General features: G+C 36.9%; 1 protein-coding gene across 1 annotated transcript in view; it reads left to right on the forward strand.

Moving 5' to 3' along the window:
- Positions 1–1,557: 1,557 nt before the first annotated feature.
- Positions 1,558–14,593, forward strand: part of RFX6 (regulatory factor X6) — a gene marked incomplete at both ends in the record, with an annotated part of 55,580 nt that continues 42,544 nt past the window's right edge. Inside the window, 4 exons of the mRNA XM_082669404.1 lie at positions 1,558–1,780; positions 2,047–2,203; positions 5,053–5,176; positions 6,857–6,918. Coding sequence (XP_082525530.1) covers positions 1,558–1,780; positions 2,047–2,203; positions 5,053–5,176; positions 6,857–6,918 — 566 coding nt within the window. The remainder of the gene's footprint in view (positions 1,781–2,046; positions 2,204–5,052; positions 5,177–6,856; positions 6,919–14,593) is intronic.

Below are 14,593 nucleotides of genomic sequence, written 5' to 3' on the forward strand. Positions count from 1 at the left end.
GTGTACAGTTAACCACTACGACTTCCTTTACAAAATGAGTCTGAGGGTGTCTCTGTAAAGAAGGAAGATTCTAAAGTTTAGTATTGTAGAGCTAAGCCCCATGGACTGAGAAAACTCTCAGGCTTTGGGGGTGGGGAGGACTGGGTAGAGGAGATTGATTTGCAAGGTTGTGGGAAGAGGTGGTGGTATAGCCTCAGAACTTTGGGTGCCTGGATGGGTGGATAGCCCTAGCCTGGACCCAGCTTCTGGAGGTACAGCTAAGGAGAAAACCTTTGACAGAAAGGTGGTGCCTTTCCCGTAAGTGGTGTTAAAAAAAATGGGTAAGGGTCAAATACACTCATAATCTTGGCCACCTAGGCAAGTTAATGCTCTTAGATTGTATTACTCCTCCCCAAAATCCACCCTCCAGCCATCTATCACCTTGGGTCCCATTTTGTTTTTTCTATGCTATATTTTGATGTAATATAGTTTAATATTAAATTAAACTTCAAGGGTGATTTATCTTTCTAACGCTCCAAATGAGGGTGACAGGTTGCAGGTTGTGGTGAGGCGATGTGAACCAAAGCAGGATTCTTGCTCTTTCTGGAGAGCACTAAGCATATGGATAGCAAGCACAGGGCATTATCTGTCAAAAGAACAGAAGGTGAAAGGAATGAAGGATTATGTGGCAGTCAGGCAACAGAGACCCCAAGTCTATTGACTTCTCCTTCTTAGAGAACAAGATATTTTCAACCACATGACTTTCTTGCCAGTTTGGATTGGAAATGAAATACGGCGATTTCTTTCATTTTTCATTTCAACAAACGTCCATTGCACTACTACTAGGTATAAGAGGTGAAGATCGTCAGGGACGCGTTTAAATTACAAAACGTGTAGGGAGTGAATGCATCTTTTCCTCCAAGCTCAGGGCCAGATCCTGGAGGACAGAGAGGCCCGGCATTCTGCGCCCCGGGAGCAGGGCCCTCTGGACACTTGTGGGATGCGATGGCGTCTGTCCCAAGTCACTGAGAAGGGCCCTCACCACCCCCTAGGATTACTCCAGGAATAAATCAACCGAGGACATGTTGTGCAAAGACTGAGCGGTGCTCTGGGGTCCTCCTCTCCTGGCCTGGGCCTGCAGAGTCAAGGCTGTCCGCGGAAGCAGCCTTGGTTCTTTCTGGGAGCTTTGGGTGTGGAAAGAGTGCTCGGTCCCAGGGCCAGATGAGAGAAAAGGAGGAAAGAGGGGAAAGGAGATGTGAGAAATGGGACTCCATTGCTCAGGCTCGACGAGCGCAGGTGAGGAAGTGAGTTCCAAGCTGAGCATCTGCCAGGATGGCAGACAGGTGGAGAGAGTCAGTCCCGCCTCGGCCCACCCAGTTCCCAGGGCTGTCCGAGCCGTACCTGTGCGCGGCCTTCCTTCTCCGCGACGCCCGGGGTATCCCGAGCCGCAGCCTCCGTCCCCGCCCCAGCGGCCCCGGGTCCCCAGCCCCGCCCCGCCGCGCCCCGCCCCGCCTCGGCCTCGGGGCTCCGCTGGGAGCCGGTCGAGCGGCGGGTGCCCGAGTCTCCGTGGCCAGGAGGATGGCCAAGGTCCCGGAGCTGGAAGACGCCTTCCTGCAGGTGCAGGCTTCTCCCCAGGTTTCCCCCGAAGTCCAGGAGGAGTGTTGTGTGCAGCTCCTGAGCAAGGGTTTGCTCGTTTTCCCCGAAGAAAGGGTGTACCTGGCGGCTGAAGCGCAGCCCGGGGGTGCGCTGGGCAGCGGGGAGAAAGGGGACGACCCGGAGCTGCCGGTGGGAGTTAAAGCCGGTGAGTGCTCTGCCCCCTCCCGGGACGTGATTGGGACGCGGATGTATTTTTTACAGGGCATCCGATAATAAAAAGAAACATACCGCAAACGCGCGTATATTTCCCCTAGGAAAATGATTGTTAAATAGAAATTAAGTCGAAAGGATTTTGCATAGCTCTCCTCTGAACCCCATAGGCCACCCTGTTTGACGCCAAGATACATTTAGAGGCTAATTAATTGATTGTATATTCTGATTTTCTTTATCATCTTTTCAACTTGCAATCAGAAATGCATTTAAGCAATGGTAACTTTTCCTCTGAAGAAGAGGTTGCGGACAATCAAGACAGCAAAACCAAAGCAACCGATCCACACCTCTCTCAGAAGAAAACCATCACGCAGATTATGAAGGATAAAAAGAAGCAGACTCAGCTCACCCTGCAGTGGTAAGACTCGCCCAAGGATACCCTTAAGCACCTGTTGAATTTTTAAAGTCAGTATATTCAGATTCTTTGCTTTTCTCAATTTGCTTCTCCCTCAGACTTTCTTGGAGAAGTTTAAAAGACCGATTAGAAATTCATCCAAAAATTGTTTTCACTGAATATTTGGTATAGAGACATACTCTGGTACTGGTGAAAAATGATCTGCAATACAAATAAAAACCATCACTCTGTTCATTATTGACTAAAACTATAATTTCTTCTAATGTAAGCAATAATGAATTTTTTATTACTTATTTGCTTAACATGCAATCAATTCAGTCCTTATATATTTGTTATTTTTATGTTTATAAAACATGATTCTTAAAAACAACTTAAAAGGAGGAAGGATCTTAACGGTGCCTTTATCCGTAGAGGGCAAATTCAAAATTGTGTATTGGCCATAAGATGAAATGTGTTTGAACTAGAAGACATAGAAAAATCAGTTAAGATGACGCTATTAACTTAAATAAATGTTCAACTACCTTTCACATATGATTTATTACAGTGAAATATCACTAATTGGATTTTGTGGAAAATCTTTAAAAACCAAGAGTTTATCAGTAGGCTCTCTACATATACAGTACATTTTATAATATTCTAAAAGGAAGAGGAAATTTAAAGTAAAAACATAATATTATACTTCTCTATGTAGTGTGAAGAAATAGAACTGTAAATTTCCTTCCAAATTCCAAATAAGACGCAAATAAGTAAAAATGTCTACTTGCTGATGTTACATGATCTGTTTATATGTAAAGTGTGATCTAAATCTTAGAAAAATACAGTAGAAAAAACAGTATCTTAAAAAAAGTAGCACATCTTATTTAAACACTGAATTACAATTTGCATGTAGTAAATTTTTGTAATTATATCCTTAACTTTCAAATATTTGAAATATAAACTAAATATCTTTCTAAAATTATGGTTTAACTATTGAAGTTGATATCACGTTTACTGGTTAAGAATCTACTAGAGCAGTAAATAGTTGAGCTAATTATCTGAAATATTTAGGACACACTATTTTTTTTAGGATAATTGGAGCTAAAAGGTTTTGACTTCAGATATATTATGAAGGTCTTTTGAATGATCACTTGCATTATTCAGTTCAACTTGAATGAATGGAAACAAACTTAGGTTTTTATTTTATAAATGTAAATGCATTACAATTAAAGAAAAAAGTTATACCCAAAGTTAACATTATACTTATGTATAGGATTTTTCAGTATTTTGAAGACAAAAATAATGCCTACACCATCAAAATAGCCAGGTGAAAAAGTGGGCATTATATACGTGTCATTAAAATATAGTTTTAAATAGTTGAATATTTCTCAGTAATTTTCATATTTTTTGAAACTATAAAATGTTGTCATTTTGTTTGAATTCTCCATACTCTCTCTTAAAAAGGTGTTACATAATTTAAAAAAAAATAGCCTAGGTGAGTTATTTACCTTCTGATAATTTTTTCCTTAAGGTTATAGATTATAGCGGGGATATTAAACTGTAGAATTGAAAAATTAAAGTGAAAAATCTGCCTAACTTCAATTTTCACCATCAACTAGGTGTTTGGTTTTATGTATGCAAATTTTATTGGGTTTTGATTCATTTTTTTCCTTTGTCATAGAACAATGGATGTCTGATATTTTACCTGCTTAGGAAACACGTCCTGTAGCTTTTATCTCATGCACCTTGGGAACGTGTTAAATCAGAGATCTAAAGAGTTTAGAAGAGTTTCACTCAATTTTAGTCTGAATGCATATTCTATATTGCATTGCTCTTGTATAGTAGTAATTATGATTTTACTCTACATAAAAAGAGTATAAGTAAATTTTAGCCAATATCATCTACTGAAAGGTTAGAAAAATTGCGAGTAGAATCTACAACTTCTGATGTTCTGATTGCTGTTCAGATATTTATAACACTTAAATATATTTTATTACATTTATATAAATTGTGTGCAATTGCAGGCATCCAAATTAAATGGAATTACTTCTAAATTTTCAAAGTTTATATAATTATGTTTATAATATGGAGCTGAATTGATATGTCATGTTTGGAGGCATCTATAGAGAATAACAGTATGTTTCAAGTGTACAGGATCTTTTAGATAATTGTAAGTACTGATTACAGTAAAAAGTGTAGAGATAGAAATAGATCGGTACCATTTCGAACTTAAGTGAAGTTAATTTACTCTTATGTATTTTGCAAATAAATGTATCACCATGCTTCCCTAACTATTCAGTGTTTGGAACTAGTTTGTGAAAGAAAGTAAGAGATTATAGACATTTGCCAACCTGAAGCCTGGCAGCCCTTTAGTGTTGAGAATGTTATTTTTAAAAACCATCACCTTCAATTTCACTATTCATATTTGATTAGCACAGAGCAAAGTGTGATGAACAGGGAAGACTTACACAGAAGTAAGAGAATGTTTAGTGTTGAGAATGTTATTTTTAAAAACCATCACCTTCAATTTCACTATTCATATTTGATTAGCACAGAGCAAAGCGTGTTGAACAGGGAAGACTTACACAGAAGTACGACCTATTCATTGGGATGTGGACCACACAGGAGTGGTTTTGTCTTAGCCATGGTATTTTAACTGCACTAGCAGGTGTTCATTGGGGTTCTTGCTCTTCTAACTTTAATCCTTATGATCATATTTTTAATATTATCCAGAATAAAAGAAGTCTACTCATGTCTGCTCAAGAACTCATTTGTATAGAGTCTGTATTCAAAAGGAGCATTAAATCAACGTGAGAGGGGAAAGGAAAGAAGAAATAAAGAAAAGGTTTGACCTAATTCTTTGCCCTTTTTCTTAGGCTTGAAGAGAATTACATTGTATGTGAAGGAGTTTGCTTACCACGGTGCATCCTTTATGCACACTATTTAGATTTCTGCCGGAAAGAGAAACTGGAGCCAGCCTGTGCAGCCACCTTTGGAAAGGTAAATAACACATATTGGCTATACTACCTTACAACTGAAGTCATGTCAGGCAGACAGTATGGAAACAAACTTATCTGTTCAAATTTTCTTATAGAATATTAAGAATCTGTTTTGTAAATGAAATCTCTTGGCTGTTTTTGGAACTATTGTATGTTTAACCTAGATGTTACCTACTATTTGTTTTACCTTGAATTACTATATGCTTTGAATATTACAACCCTGGCTATTAGAAGATTTAATGTGACCTTAAAGGAAGCTGTATTTGAGCAATAATATTTCCTTTCAAAGATGGATACATTAAAGAGTATGGTATGGCCTGTATTGAGAAGCAGAATTAAGTGGAGGTGACAAGTATCTTGTTAATGTAATTGGTGACTGTGTTTATTCTATTTCATAAATAGTTCTCCTAATTCTCCATTTGTTCTAAGTATATTTACACTCCAAACTCCAAGATGTCGTGATGGGATTGGTTAAATTTCTCTCATTTAAAAACATTCCTTTTTACCCAACCTGTGTGGTTAGGATGGGAACCTATATAGCTGACATTACTCTACTTACATATGTTGATCTCATTTTAAGAATCAGGAAACAATATCAATCTCTTGGGAGAGCCTTGTTCTTTGAGATTCTTGTCTTGCTCTATTATCTAAGAACCAAGGATATCCCAGAAAAATTGTAAGAAGTTTAGATCTCAAATATTGCATCTCTTATAAACTGAAATCCAAATTCTAACCTGTAGAGGGACTCGTTGTCTAGAAAATAATGATTACTATGGTCTGGCTTCCCAGGTTTTTTTTTAAGTAAAATAATTTATTAATTTATTTTGAAAACCTATCGTTTACAGGAGACAGTGTGATAAGGGCATGGTAATCCAGTGATTTAGGTGCTAGCCTAGACTCTAATTTGTTGCGAGACCTGAAAAGCACTAAACTTCCTCAAAACTCAGTTCACTCATTCTGTAAAATGAGGAGGCTGCATTTTAGCTTTAATATTTTATTAGTGCCCCTTATGGCAGTCATTCTTAACTGTTTGGGGAGCCATAAAACACCTTGAGAATCTGATAAAAACTACAGAGCCAGTCCCCAAGAAATTAACACATATTAATACACAGAGTTTGCCATGGAGCCTTTAGAAGATCATGTATGGATCTCCTAAGATTCAGGTTAAAAGCCCTGTTTTATGTAGAAGAGATTTTTGTTCTTTAATCAAATGGTAACTTTTAGGCAATTTAGAGAAAGGAACGTAGAAAAGAAAAAGTTTCAAACACGGCTTTGAAGATCTGGCAAGGCAAAGAAAATTTCCATGTCCTTTCAGGGTTGGAGGTAGATACTTAATTGTGGGTAAATCTCTGCAAAGAATTACTATAAAGAAACCCAAATCTTCCCACAAAGCACATACATGAAGTAATAATTGCTTTGGCAGTAACATCAAGCAAGAGCAGATATTGGTATGATCTGCTTTGGACATTGAGAAAAGGGCAGTAGAACAATGTCATCAAAAAAGCACCTCCCTCCCTTTGCTGAGGTGTCATTATGTATCAATATGTGTATGATATTATTTTTTCCAGACTAAATATTTACTCAAAGTTCAACATTTGCTTTCTAGAATTAATTGAATATGAGAGGCTTGCAACAGAAACACACACTTTCTAAAAACTAAAGCAATTGACTTTCTTTTTAGACAATTCGTCAAAAATTTCCCCTCTTGACGACTCGGCGGCTTGGAACAAGAGGCCATTCAAAGTAAGGCACATGGATGAGCACATTTCAGATCCGTACATATGATGCATTGTATATGAGGACTAATGCAATGTGAAACAAGTATTGTCTTTATCAGTGAATAGAGCTAGGTATTCTCTTCTTAATAAAGCAGGCTTTTACCAACTCTAAGACCTAAAAAGAAAAATAAGTGGATTTTAAAATAATGTTTAAAAAGCAAAACTTACACAGAAAAATCATAATATATTATTTTTTCTGATGAAATAATCTAAATGAATCATTTTTATAATCTTAAAGCCACGACTGAAGGTACCAGTGTCATGAAAGGGAAATACATATGGCTACATAAGTGACCAAATGGAATCCACAACACTTCCAAAGAGCAAGGCCAAAGCCAGGGGTTGAACATGGTCCAGGTTCTTCCTCTGGTTTTCTTTCCCAGATAATAATTTCTTTATATTCCCCTCTTTTCCCTTCAAGACAAATGCCATGCCCATATGACTTAATGGAAATATAAATATAAAATAAGCAGTCATGAATTCTCTCTCTTGATAACTTTAGCTTTACTTATCTCTTGTGGCGACCCCTGTAGAAACCCCAGTTACAGGTTCATGTTCACCCATTATTTCTTCTGTCCACTGTGTTTTTAGTTGTTCCTTTCTTTCTGTCTACAAACATATCCAGATCTCTTCTGTGTTGATAAAATAAAATCGTCTCAAACCTGCTATACTCTTTGTTATTGCTCTGTTATTTTTCTTCTCTCTGCTATTTCTTGAGAGTAGCTATCTGCTCACTTGCCTTAGCACTGATCACATGCCTCTGTCCTGTCCATTTCTTTACCTGGGCAAAAACTCAATGGCTTATTTTTACTGTTACTGATCTTCCTAGGCACCTGTCTAGCATTTGAACCTGTTGATAATGTCTTCTTAAAACAAATAAATGCATAAAACTTCCCCTACAACTTCTCTGTTGCAACACTACAAAGTCCTCTTCCCTCTTCTGCAACTTATTTTCTAGTTTGTCCAGTGTCTCCTTCGGCTCTAACATCCAGTTCAGCATTGTCCAAAGAAATATAACGTGACCACATATTTAAATCAAAAATTTCTAGTAGCCATATTAAAAAAGTAAGATGGAACAGATGAAACTGATTTTACTAAGTTTTATTTAATCCAACATATCCAAAACATGATCGTTTAACCATATAATAAAAATTAAAATTATTAATGAGATATTTTACATTCTTTCTTTCCTACCAAGTGTTTGAGATCCCGTGTGTATTTTATACCTACAGCACATCACAATTCAGACTAGTCACATTTCAGATGCTTAATACCCACATGTAACTTGTGGTTATCCTATTGGCTAGCTCAGTCTTTTGGCTCGGTCACTTGCCAAAAGAATAGATCCTAATTTATTATGAATTCTCTTGAATCTCTCTCTCCATTCTCACTTTCAAAAACTGGCCTTGACTCTGTCTTTTTGGTCTGTTCAATACCATTCTTCCAAACTGACCTTCTGAAGTTCAATCATTTCTCTGTCATCCTCAGACATTTTCGCCTGCTCATGACAAACTTTTCTCACCTTGACATTCAAGGTCCATTATGATTTAGTCCCAAACCATTTTCTTACCTTATTATCTACTTCTCACTCTTCAGCATGCAGCCTATGCTGTCACCAATTTATTGCCCAGTCCCCTTTGCTTCCCTCTCAACCACCACTGTTTGTTCATGCTGTCTTCCTCCATGAAAAATGCCCTTTCCCCTAGAGGTGTGTTGAAATCCTATCCATTTAAAAGAATGTCTCCTGAACTTCCTCTTCTTCTGAATCTTTTCTTAGCCTCTTGATGTTTTGTAGGCTTTTCCTTGCACCCTCATAGCAGTTTTTGATACCTACCCTAATGCGAAATTAACTTATCTCCTCCCCTTAAAAGGTGGTATTTTGAGGACAGAGACTTTGTCTCGCCCATTTTCATACTATTTCTGTGGTCTGCTACATAATAGATTATCAATTTATATCTATTTAATTGATTCCTATTAATGTGAATAGTATTGTGGCCTGAGAAATGAAATGCCAGATTGAAAAAGACAAAATTGGCTCATTCCTTCTAACCAAGTCAGCTTTTTTTCAAAGTCGAATCAGTTTAACTGCCTAATTTCTACTGAATTGATTCCTACTGACTTGTGTAGGTAGAGAAAAGATTAGTGTTTGAGATAGTTAGATGGTGGAAAAAGAGGCAAAGCAATGCAGAGAAATCCTCTTCACAGGATCTACAAGAGAACAGGCAGGCAGGCTGCAGAGAAAGTCAATTAATCCTAGAAGGAGGCTTTAGGATTAGGGATGAATCATTAACCTTGTCCATTGTGACACAATGAGGCTCCAGTGTGTAGGTTTATGTTGTAACAATATGTAGTGACTTCAGGCAATTTGTTTGATATCTGAGAACAGATGCCCAAGAGCATAGCATTAACAATTTGAATTTTTTCCTACTTACCTGATGTGCCATTTGCTTTTTATAACTTGCATATTATATTTTTGGTATTTTCGTATCATGGGGAAATTTTTTTTCTATATGTAAACTAAGTATTTTGAAAGATATGGCAAGATGTAGAGTTTGTGTATTTTGTCATTGTTAATATTCTGATGTAATTACACTTAGCGAGATACTTTTCCTGACTTTATTTCCAAGAAATACCCTTAGATTTTTTTATCTTGGAAGATAATATATCAAAAGGCAGAGTTGCCTGGTGGTTAGGAGTATGAGGCTTAAAATTGGACAAATCTGAGCTTTAATCTCATATTCCCATATACAACTAGATGAGCTGTTCAGCTTTTCATCAATAAGTTGGATATGCCATTATCTACAGGTTTGGTGTGAGAATTAAATGGAAAAGTACAGGAATGAATGGAGACATGAATATGCTTTCAACCTCACTATCCTTAATAGTAATGAAATTATTAATAATAATATAAAATTAATAATATGATATTCACAATACATCCAAAAATCAGCAATGCAATTAAAAGTTATTATTTACTGAGCAGCACACACACACACATGCACACACACACACACACACACACACGCATGCACACAGACACACACACTCTCTAATCCTCACAATGACAATACAAGATTGGAATTACTGTGTTTTACAAAGGAGGAAACTGCAGTTCAAAGATCACTGACTTGCTCAAGGCCACACAGATACTATAAAATAACAATGTTGGCATTTAGATCAAGGTTTATCTGGCTCTAAAGTTTGTGCTTTGTCACCTGATAAAGCTTCTTCTTTCCCATATCAGTCATATCAACAAAATATTGTTTAATTGAACTTTTGAGTTTTTGAGGTATAAATTTTATTTATTTTTTCTTTTTTTTTAACATCTTTATTAGAGTGCAATTGCTTTACAATGGCTTGTCAGTTTCTGCTTTATAACAAAGTGAATCAGTTATACATATACATATGTTCCCATATCTCTTCCCTCTTGCTTCTCCCTCCCTCCCACCCTCCCTATCCCACCCCTCTAGGTGGTCACAAAGCACTGAGCTGATCTCCCTGTGCTATGCGGCTGCTTCCCACTAGCTAAGTATTTTACATTTGGTAGTGTATATATGTCCATGCCACTCTCTCACTTTGTCACAGCTTATGCTTCCCCCTCCCCATATCCTCAAGTCCATTCTCTAGGTCTGCATCTTTATTCCCGTCTTGCCCCTAGGTTCTTCTGACCATTTTCTTTTTCTTTTCTTTTTTTTTAGATTCCATGTATATGTGTTAGCATACGGTATTTGTTTTTCTCTTTCTGACTTCACTCTGTATGACAGACTCTAGGTCCATCCACATCACTACAAATAACTCCATTTCGTTCCATTAATCTGCAAAACATACAAGCAACTCATGTAGCTCAATATCAAAAAAACAAACAACCCAATCCAAAAATGGGCAGAAGACCTAAATAGACATTTCTCCAAAGAAGATATACAGGTTGCCAGCAAACACATGAAAGAATGCTCAACATCACTAATCATTAGAGAAATGCAAATCAAAACTACAATGAGATATCATCTCACACCGGTCAGAATGGCCACCAGGGCTTCCCTGGTGGCGCAGTGGTTGAGAGTCCGCCTGCCGATGCAGGGGACACGGGTTCGTGCCCCGGTCCGGGAAGATCCCACATGCCGCGGAGTGGCTGGGCCCGTGAGCCATGGCCACTGGGCCTGCGTGTCCGGAGCCTGTGCTCCGCAGCGGGAGAGGCCACAACAGTGAGAGGCCCGCGTACCACAAAAAAAAAAAAAAAAAAAAAAAAAAAAAAAAATCTACAAACAATAAATGCTGGAGAGAGTGTGGAGAAAAGGGAACCCTCTTGCACTGTTGGTGGGAATGTAAATTGATACAGCCACTATGGAGAACAGTATGGAGGTTCCTTATTTATTTTTTCTGATCTAACAGTTTTAAATGTTAATTAATATATTAGATTCTTCTTCAGAGAACTAACAACATTTCTCAAGCATCAATCATAAGGCATTTTAAATTATTTTATATTTGTTTAGAGATATTTATGTTTTCTATAAAAGCAAATTTGTAGCACAAACACAATTTTGCTTTCTGCTTTTAATTTTTGTCCAAAATGTTCTCTGTGTTGGTATATTATCTTCACAATCATCATTTCTATTGGGTGTTTAATATTTAAAAATTTACATTTGAAAAACATTTTTATGTATATGGAAATATGAACAATTGATGATATAGAAATATAAATGAAGAAGTAAGCATATTTTGCAGAAACAGGAATTTATAATTTCTCCCAATTTTCCTAGCAATTTTGTAAAACTTTGTATTGTCATAGTGCCCAAAACATACTATCACTAAATATCTATTGAATTATTTCTAATACATGAATAAATTTGGTATTAATTAATTTATAAATAAATAATAAGCTCTGCGCTCCATCCCTTCATTTTCTCTTACCTTCCCCTCCCTGCCAAGAAAACCAACAATCCCAATGGCAGATTCTGCATGTTCTGAAAACCAAGATAAAAACTGACTTTGCTTTTGTGTTTTTCTTTTCTTCTCTTTGATTTACCACCAATGCTAATAATTTTTTTTTCTTCCTGTGCAAAATTTTTTAAATAAATTTATTTATTTATTTTTTAATTTTTGGCTGTGTTGGGTCTTCGTTGCTCTGCGCGGGCTTTCTCTATTTGCATCACGGGGGCCATTGCAGTGCTTGGGCTTCTCATTGCTGTGGCTTTTCTTTGTTGCGGAGCAAGGGCTCTAGGCGCGTGGGCTTCAGTAGTCGTGGCACCCAGGCTCAGTAGTTGTGGCTCACAGGCTGTAGAGCACAGGCTTTGTAGTTGTGGTACACGGGCTTAGTTGCTCTGCGGCACATGGGATCTTTCCGGATCAGGGCTCGAACCCGTGTCCCCTGCGTTGGCAGGCAGATTCCTAACCACTGTGCCACCAGGGAAGTCCCAAAAATTTTAAATTTAGATTTTGAATAAATAAAAATGAATCAAAATTCTATAGGTACAAAGAGTATCTAATGAAAAGTAATTCTTGCCTATTTTATATTATGAATGTATTATAGCAAGGATCATCAATCCATTCATATTTATATTGATGACAAAGCATGGTGCCAAAGAGTTTTTGAGGTGCAAACAATAGTAAGATAGGGTACATGCTGTCAAAACAATTTCATTATCAATATTCATTTATTTAGTAAACATTTTTCGTCTGTCCTTGTGCTGACTAGGTCCTAAAGATACAATGATTAGCAAAAGAGGCCACGTCCCACCCTTGCTCAAAATGGCTCAGCAGGGTAAGGGAGAACACAGTTGAGCCCACCAATTAGATTTCATGAGATTTCATGCACACAGTAAACTGTTTGATTTGAAGTTACATTTTAATTTCTTGTAGACTTTGATCAGTCAAATCTTGGTTTTCAGACATGACGGATAAAAGCTATTATCTTATTTATTAGTAGTGATTTAGTGGGTTAATAAAACTGATATGGCAGCTGCTCTTATCATAGTAAGTTATTGCAACTCCCTGAACAACTTAATCCCATCATTTCCTTATCAGTTATCATTTGTATAATGTAAACTAACATCAGGGCTACTAGCTCAGTGGGAACATATGTTTCAGGAATTCTATATAATGACAAAATGGAAAAGAAGAAATATAGGTGCAGGTATAAATTGATCAGCAAATGAAGAAAAGTATTAGACACAAGGTAAATACTTTAGTACTAAAAAGAGGAGCAATAATTTCATTTGTCCTGTTAAAATATAACACTTTAAAATGTGGGCATAAAAATTAATTAATTATTCTTCTTTATTCCTAAAATGTAAATGATATCTGTCACTTGATACAAGGCTAAGGACAGTTGATGCTAATGAATGAAGACAATTTTGTTAGATAATCACAAAGACTACTTGTATTATGCAAACATTTTCTTAGAGAAATTAGCTAATCATATCTAGGATTTTTAAGCAGTTATCATATATCTTTTAAAATAAAAATCATATAGGGAGAAAGAACTGTGAAATGTTTGGGAATCTTTATTCAGAGTAACCTACAGGATAGACATTAGCTATTGGTATATAAATTTTAAAAACTAGTTAGCCCACAGTGAGGCAAACCTCACTTTTTATTCAACATTTACCTGTATATATTCTTGTTATGCTAGAATATTTCTGGCAAATATTTCCTAGCAAGATTTATTTTAGGGTAATATATTAACAACAAAGTAGTGATATAATATGTTGCAAGTGAGATGAAAAATCCACGTATACTTTGTATGAAATTACTCTCCCCAGTTTTACGAGGTTTATCTTCAGCTGTTAGGAAGACAGAGAGCTGCTCATTTATTATCTCTTCTCAAAGACACTAAATCATCACTCAGACAGACGATAACATGTTCCTAGTTACACTAGAAGGAAGATTAAAGGGGAAGATTATTTTATTGGCTCCAGAAGAAACTGGATATGAAATGTGCGAAAGCATTACAATGGTCATTGCAAAATATTGAGATTTGTATTTCCAGCAATTTCTGGTCTTTCCATCTAAATACGCTGATTGCATGTCCTTTATATACATTGTTTAGGGATACAACTTTTGTTCAACGCCAATATTTTACCAGTACCTGGAAAGGCACAGTCCTAGGAAGCAGTTATTGAAAACAACTGGCTTTAAGAGAATTTGTGTTTTATCAGTTTCCAGATTTCTAGCAGAACACATTGACTGGTCCAATAAATAAGGATTTTTCTTTACAGTAATTTCTAAGGGGGAACACAATGAAGGGGAAGATGAAATTCCCTTCCTCCAAATCTTATAGGTTAGTAGGGGAGGTAAGCCGTGTATACATATACCATTGGTACGAGATGCAAAGCTCCACGGGATAACTGACCAAGAGAGGAGTTCAAAGGACAGAGAAATTAATTTTGCCTAAGAGACCAGGCAAAGCTTCATGTGTTGAAGCTGTGCCTTGAGGCACAGATAAGAAATGGGGACGTGCAGGAAGAAGGGCATTCCCAACAGAGCTCAACAAAGTAAAGGCACACAGTGAGGAAAGCATGCGTTATTTATGGAGGGCAAGTAACTGATAGAAATAGATAAGTTTACACAGTACTAGTGGTAGAGTTAAAGGAATTAGTAGATTTCCTTACATCACATTAGACAAGAGTCTTTTTAATCTCTAC

The sequence above is a fragment of the Grampus griseus genome (genome assembly GCF_964374135.1).
Source record: "Grampus griseus genome assembly, chromosome: 13".
NCBI lineage: Eukaryota > Metazoa > Chordata > Mammalia > Artiodactyla > Delphinidae > Grampus > Grampus griseus.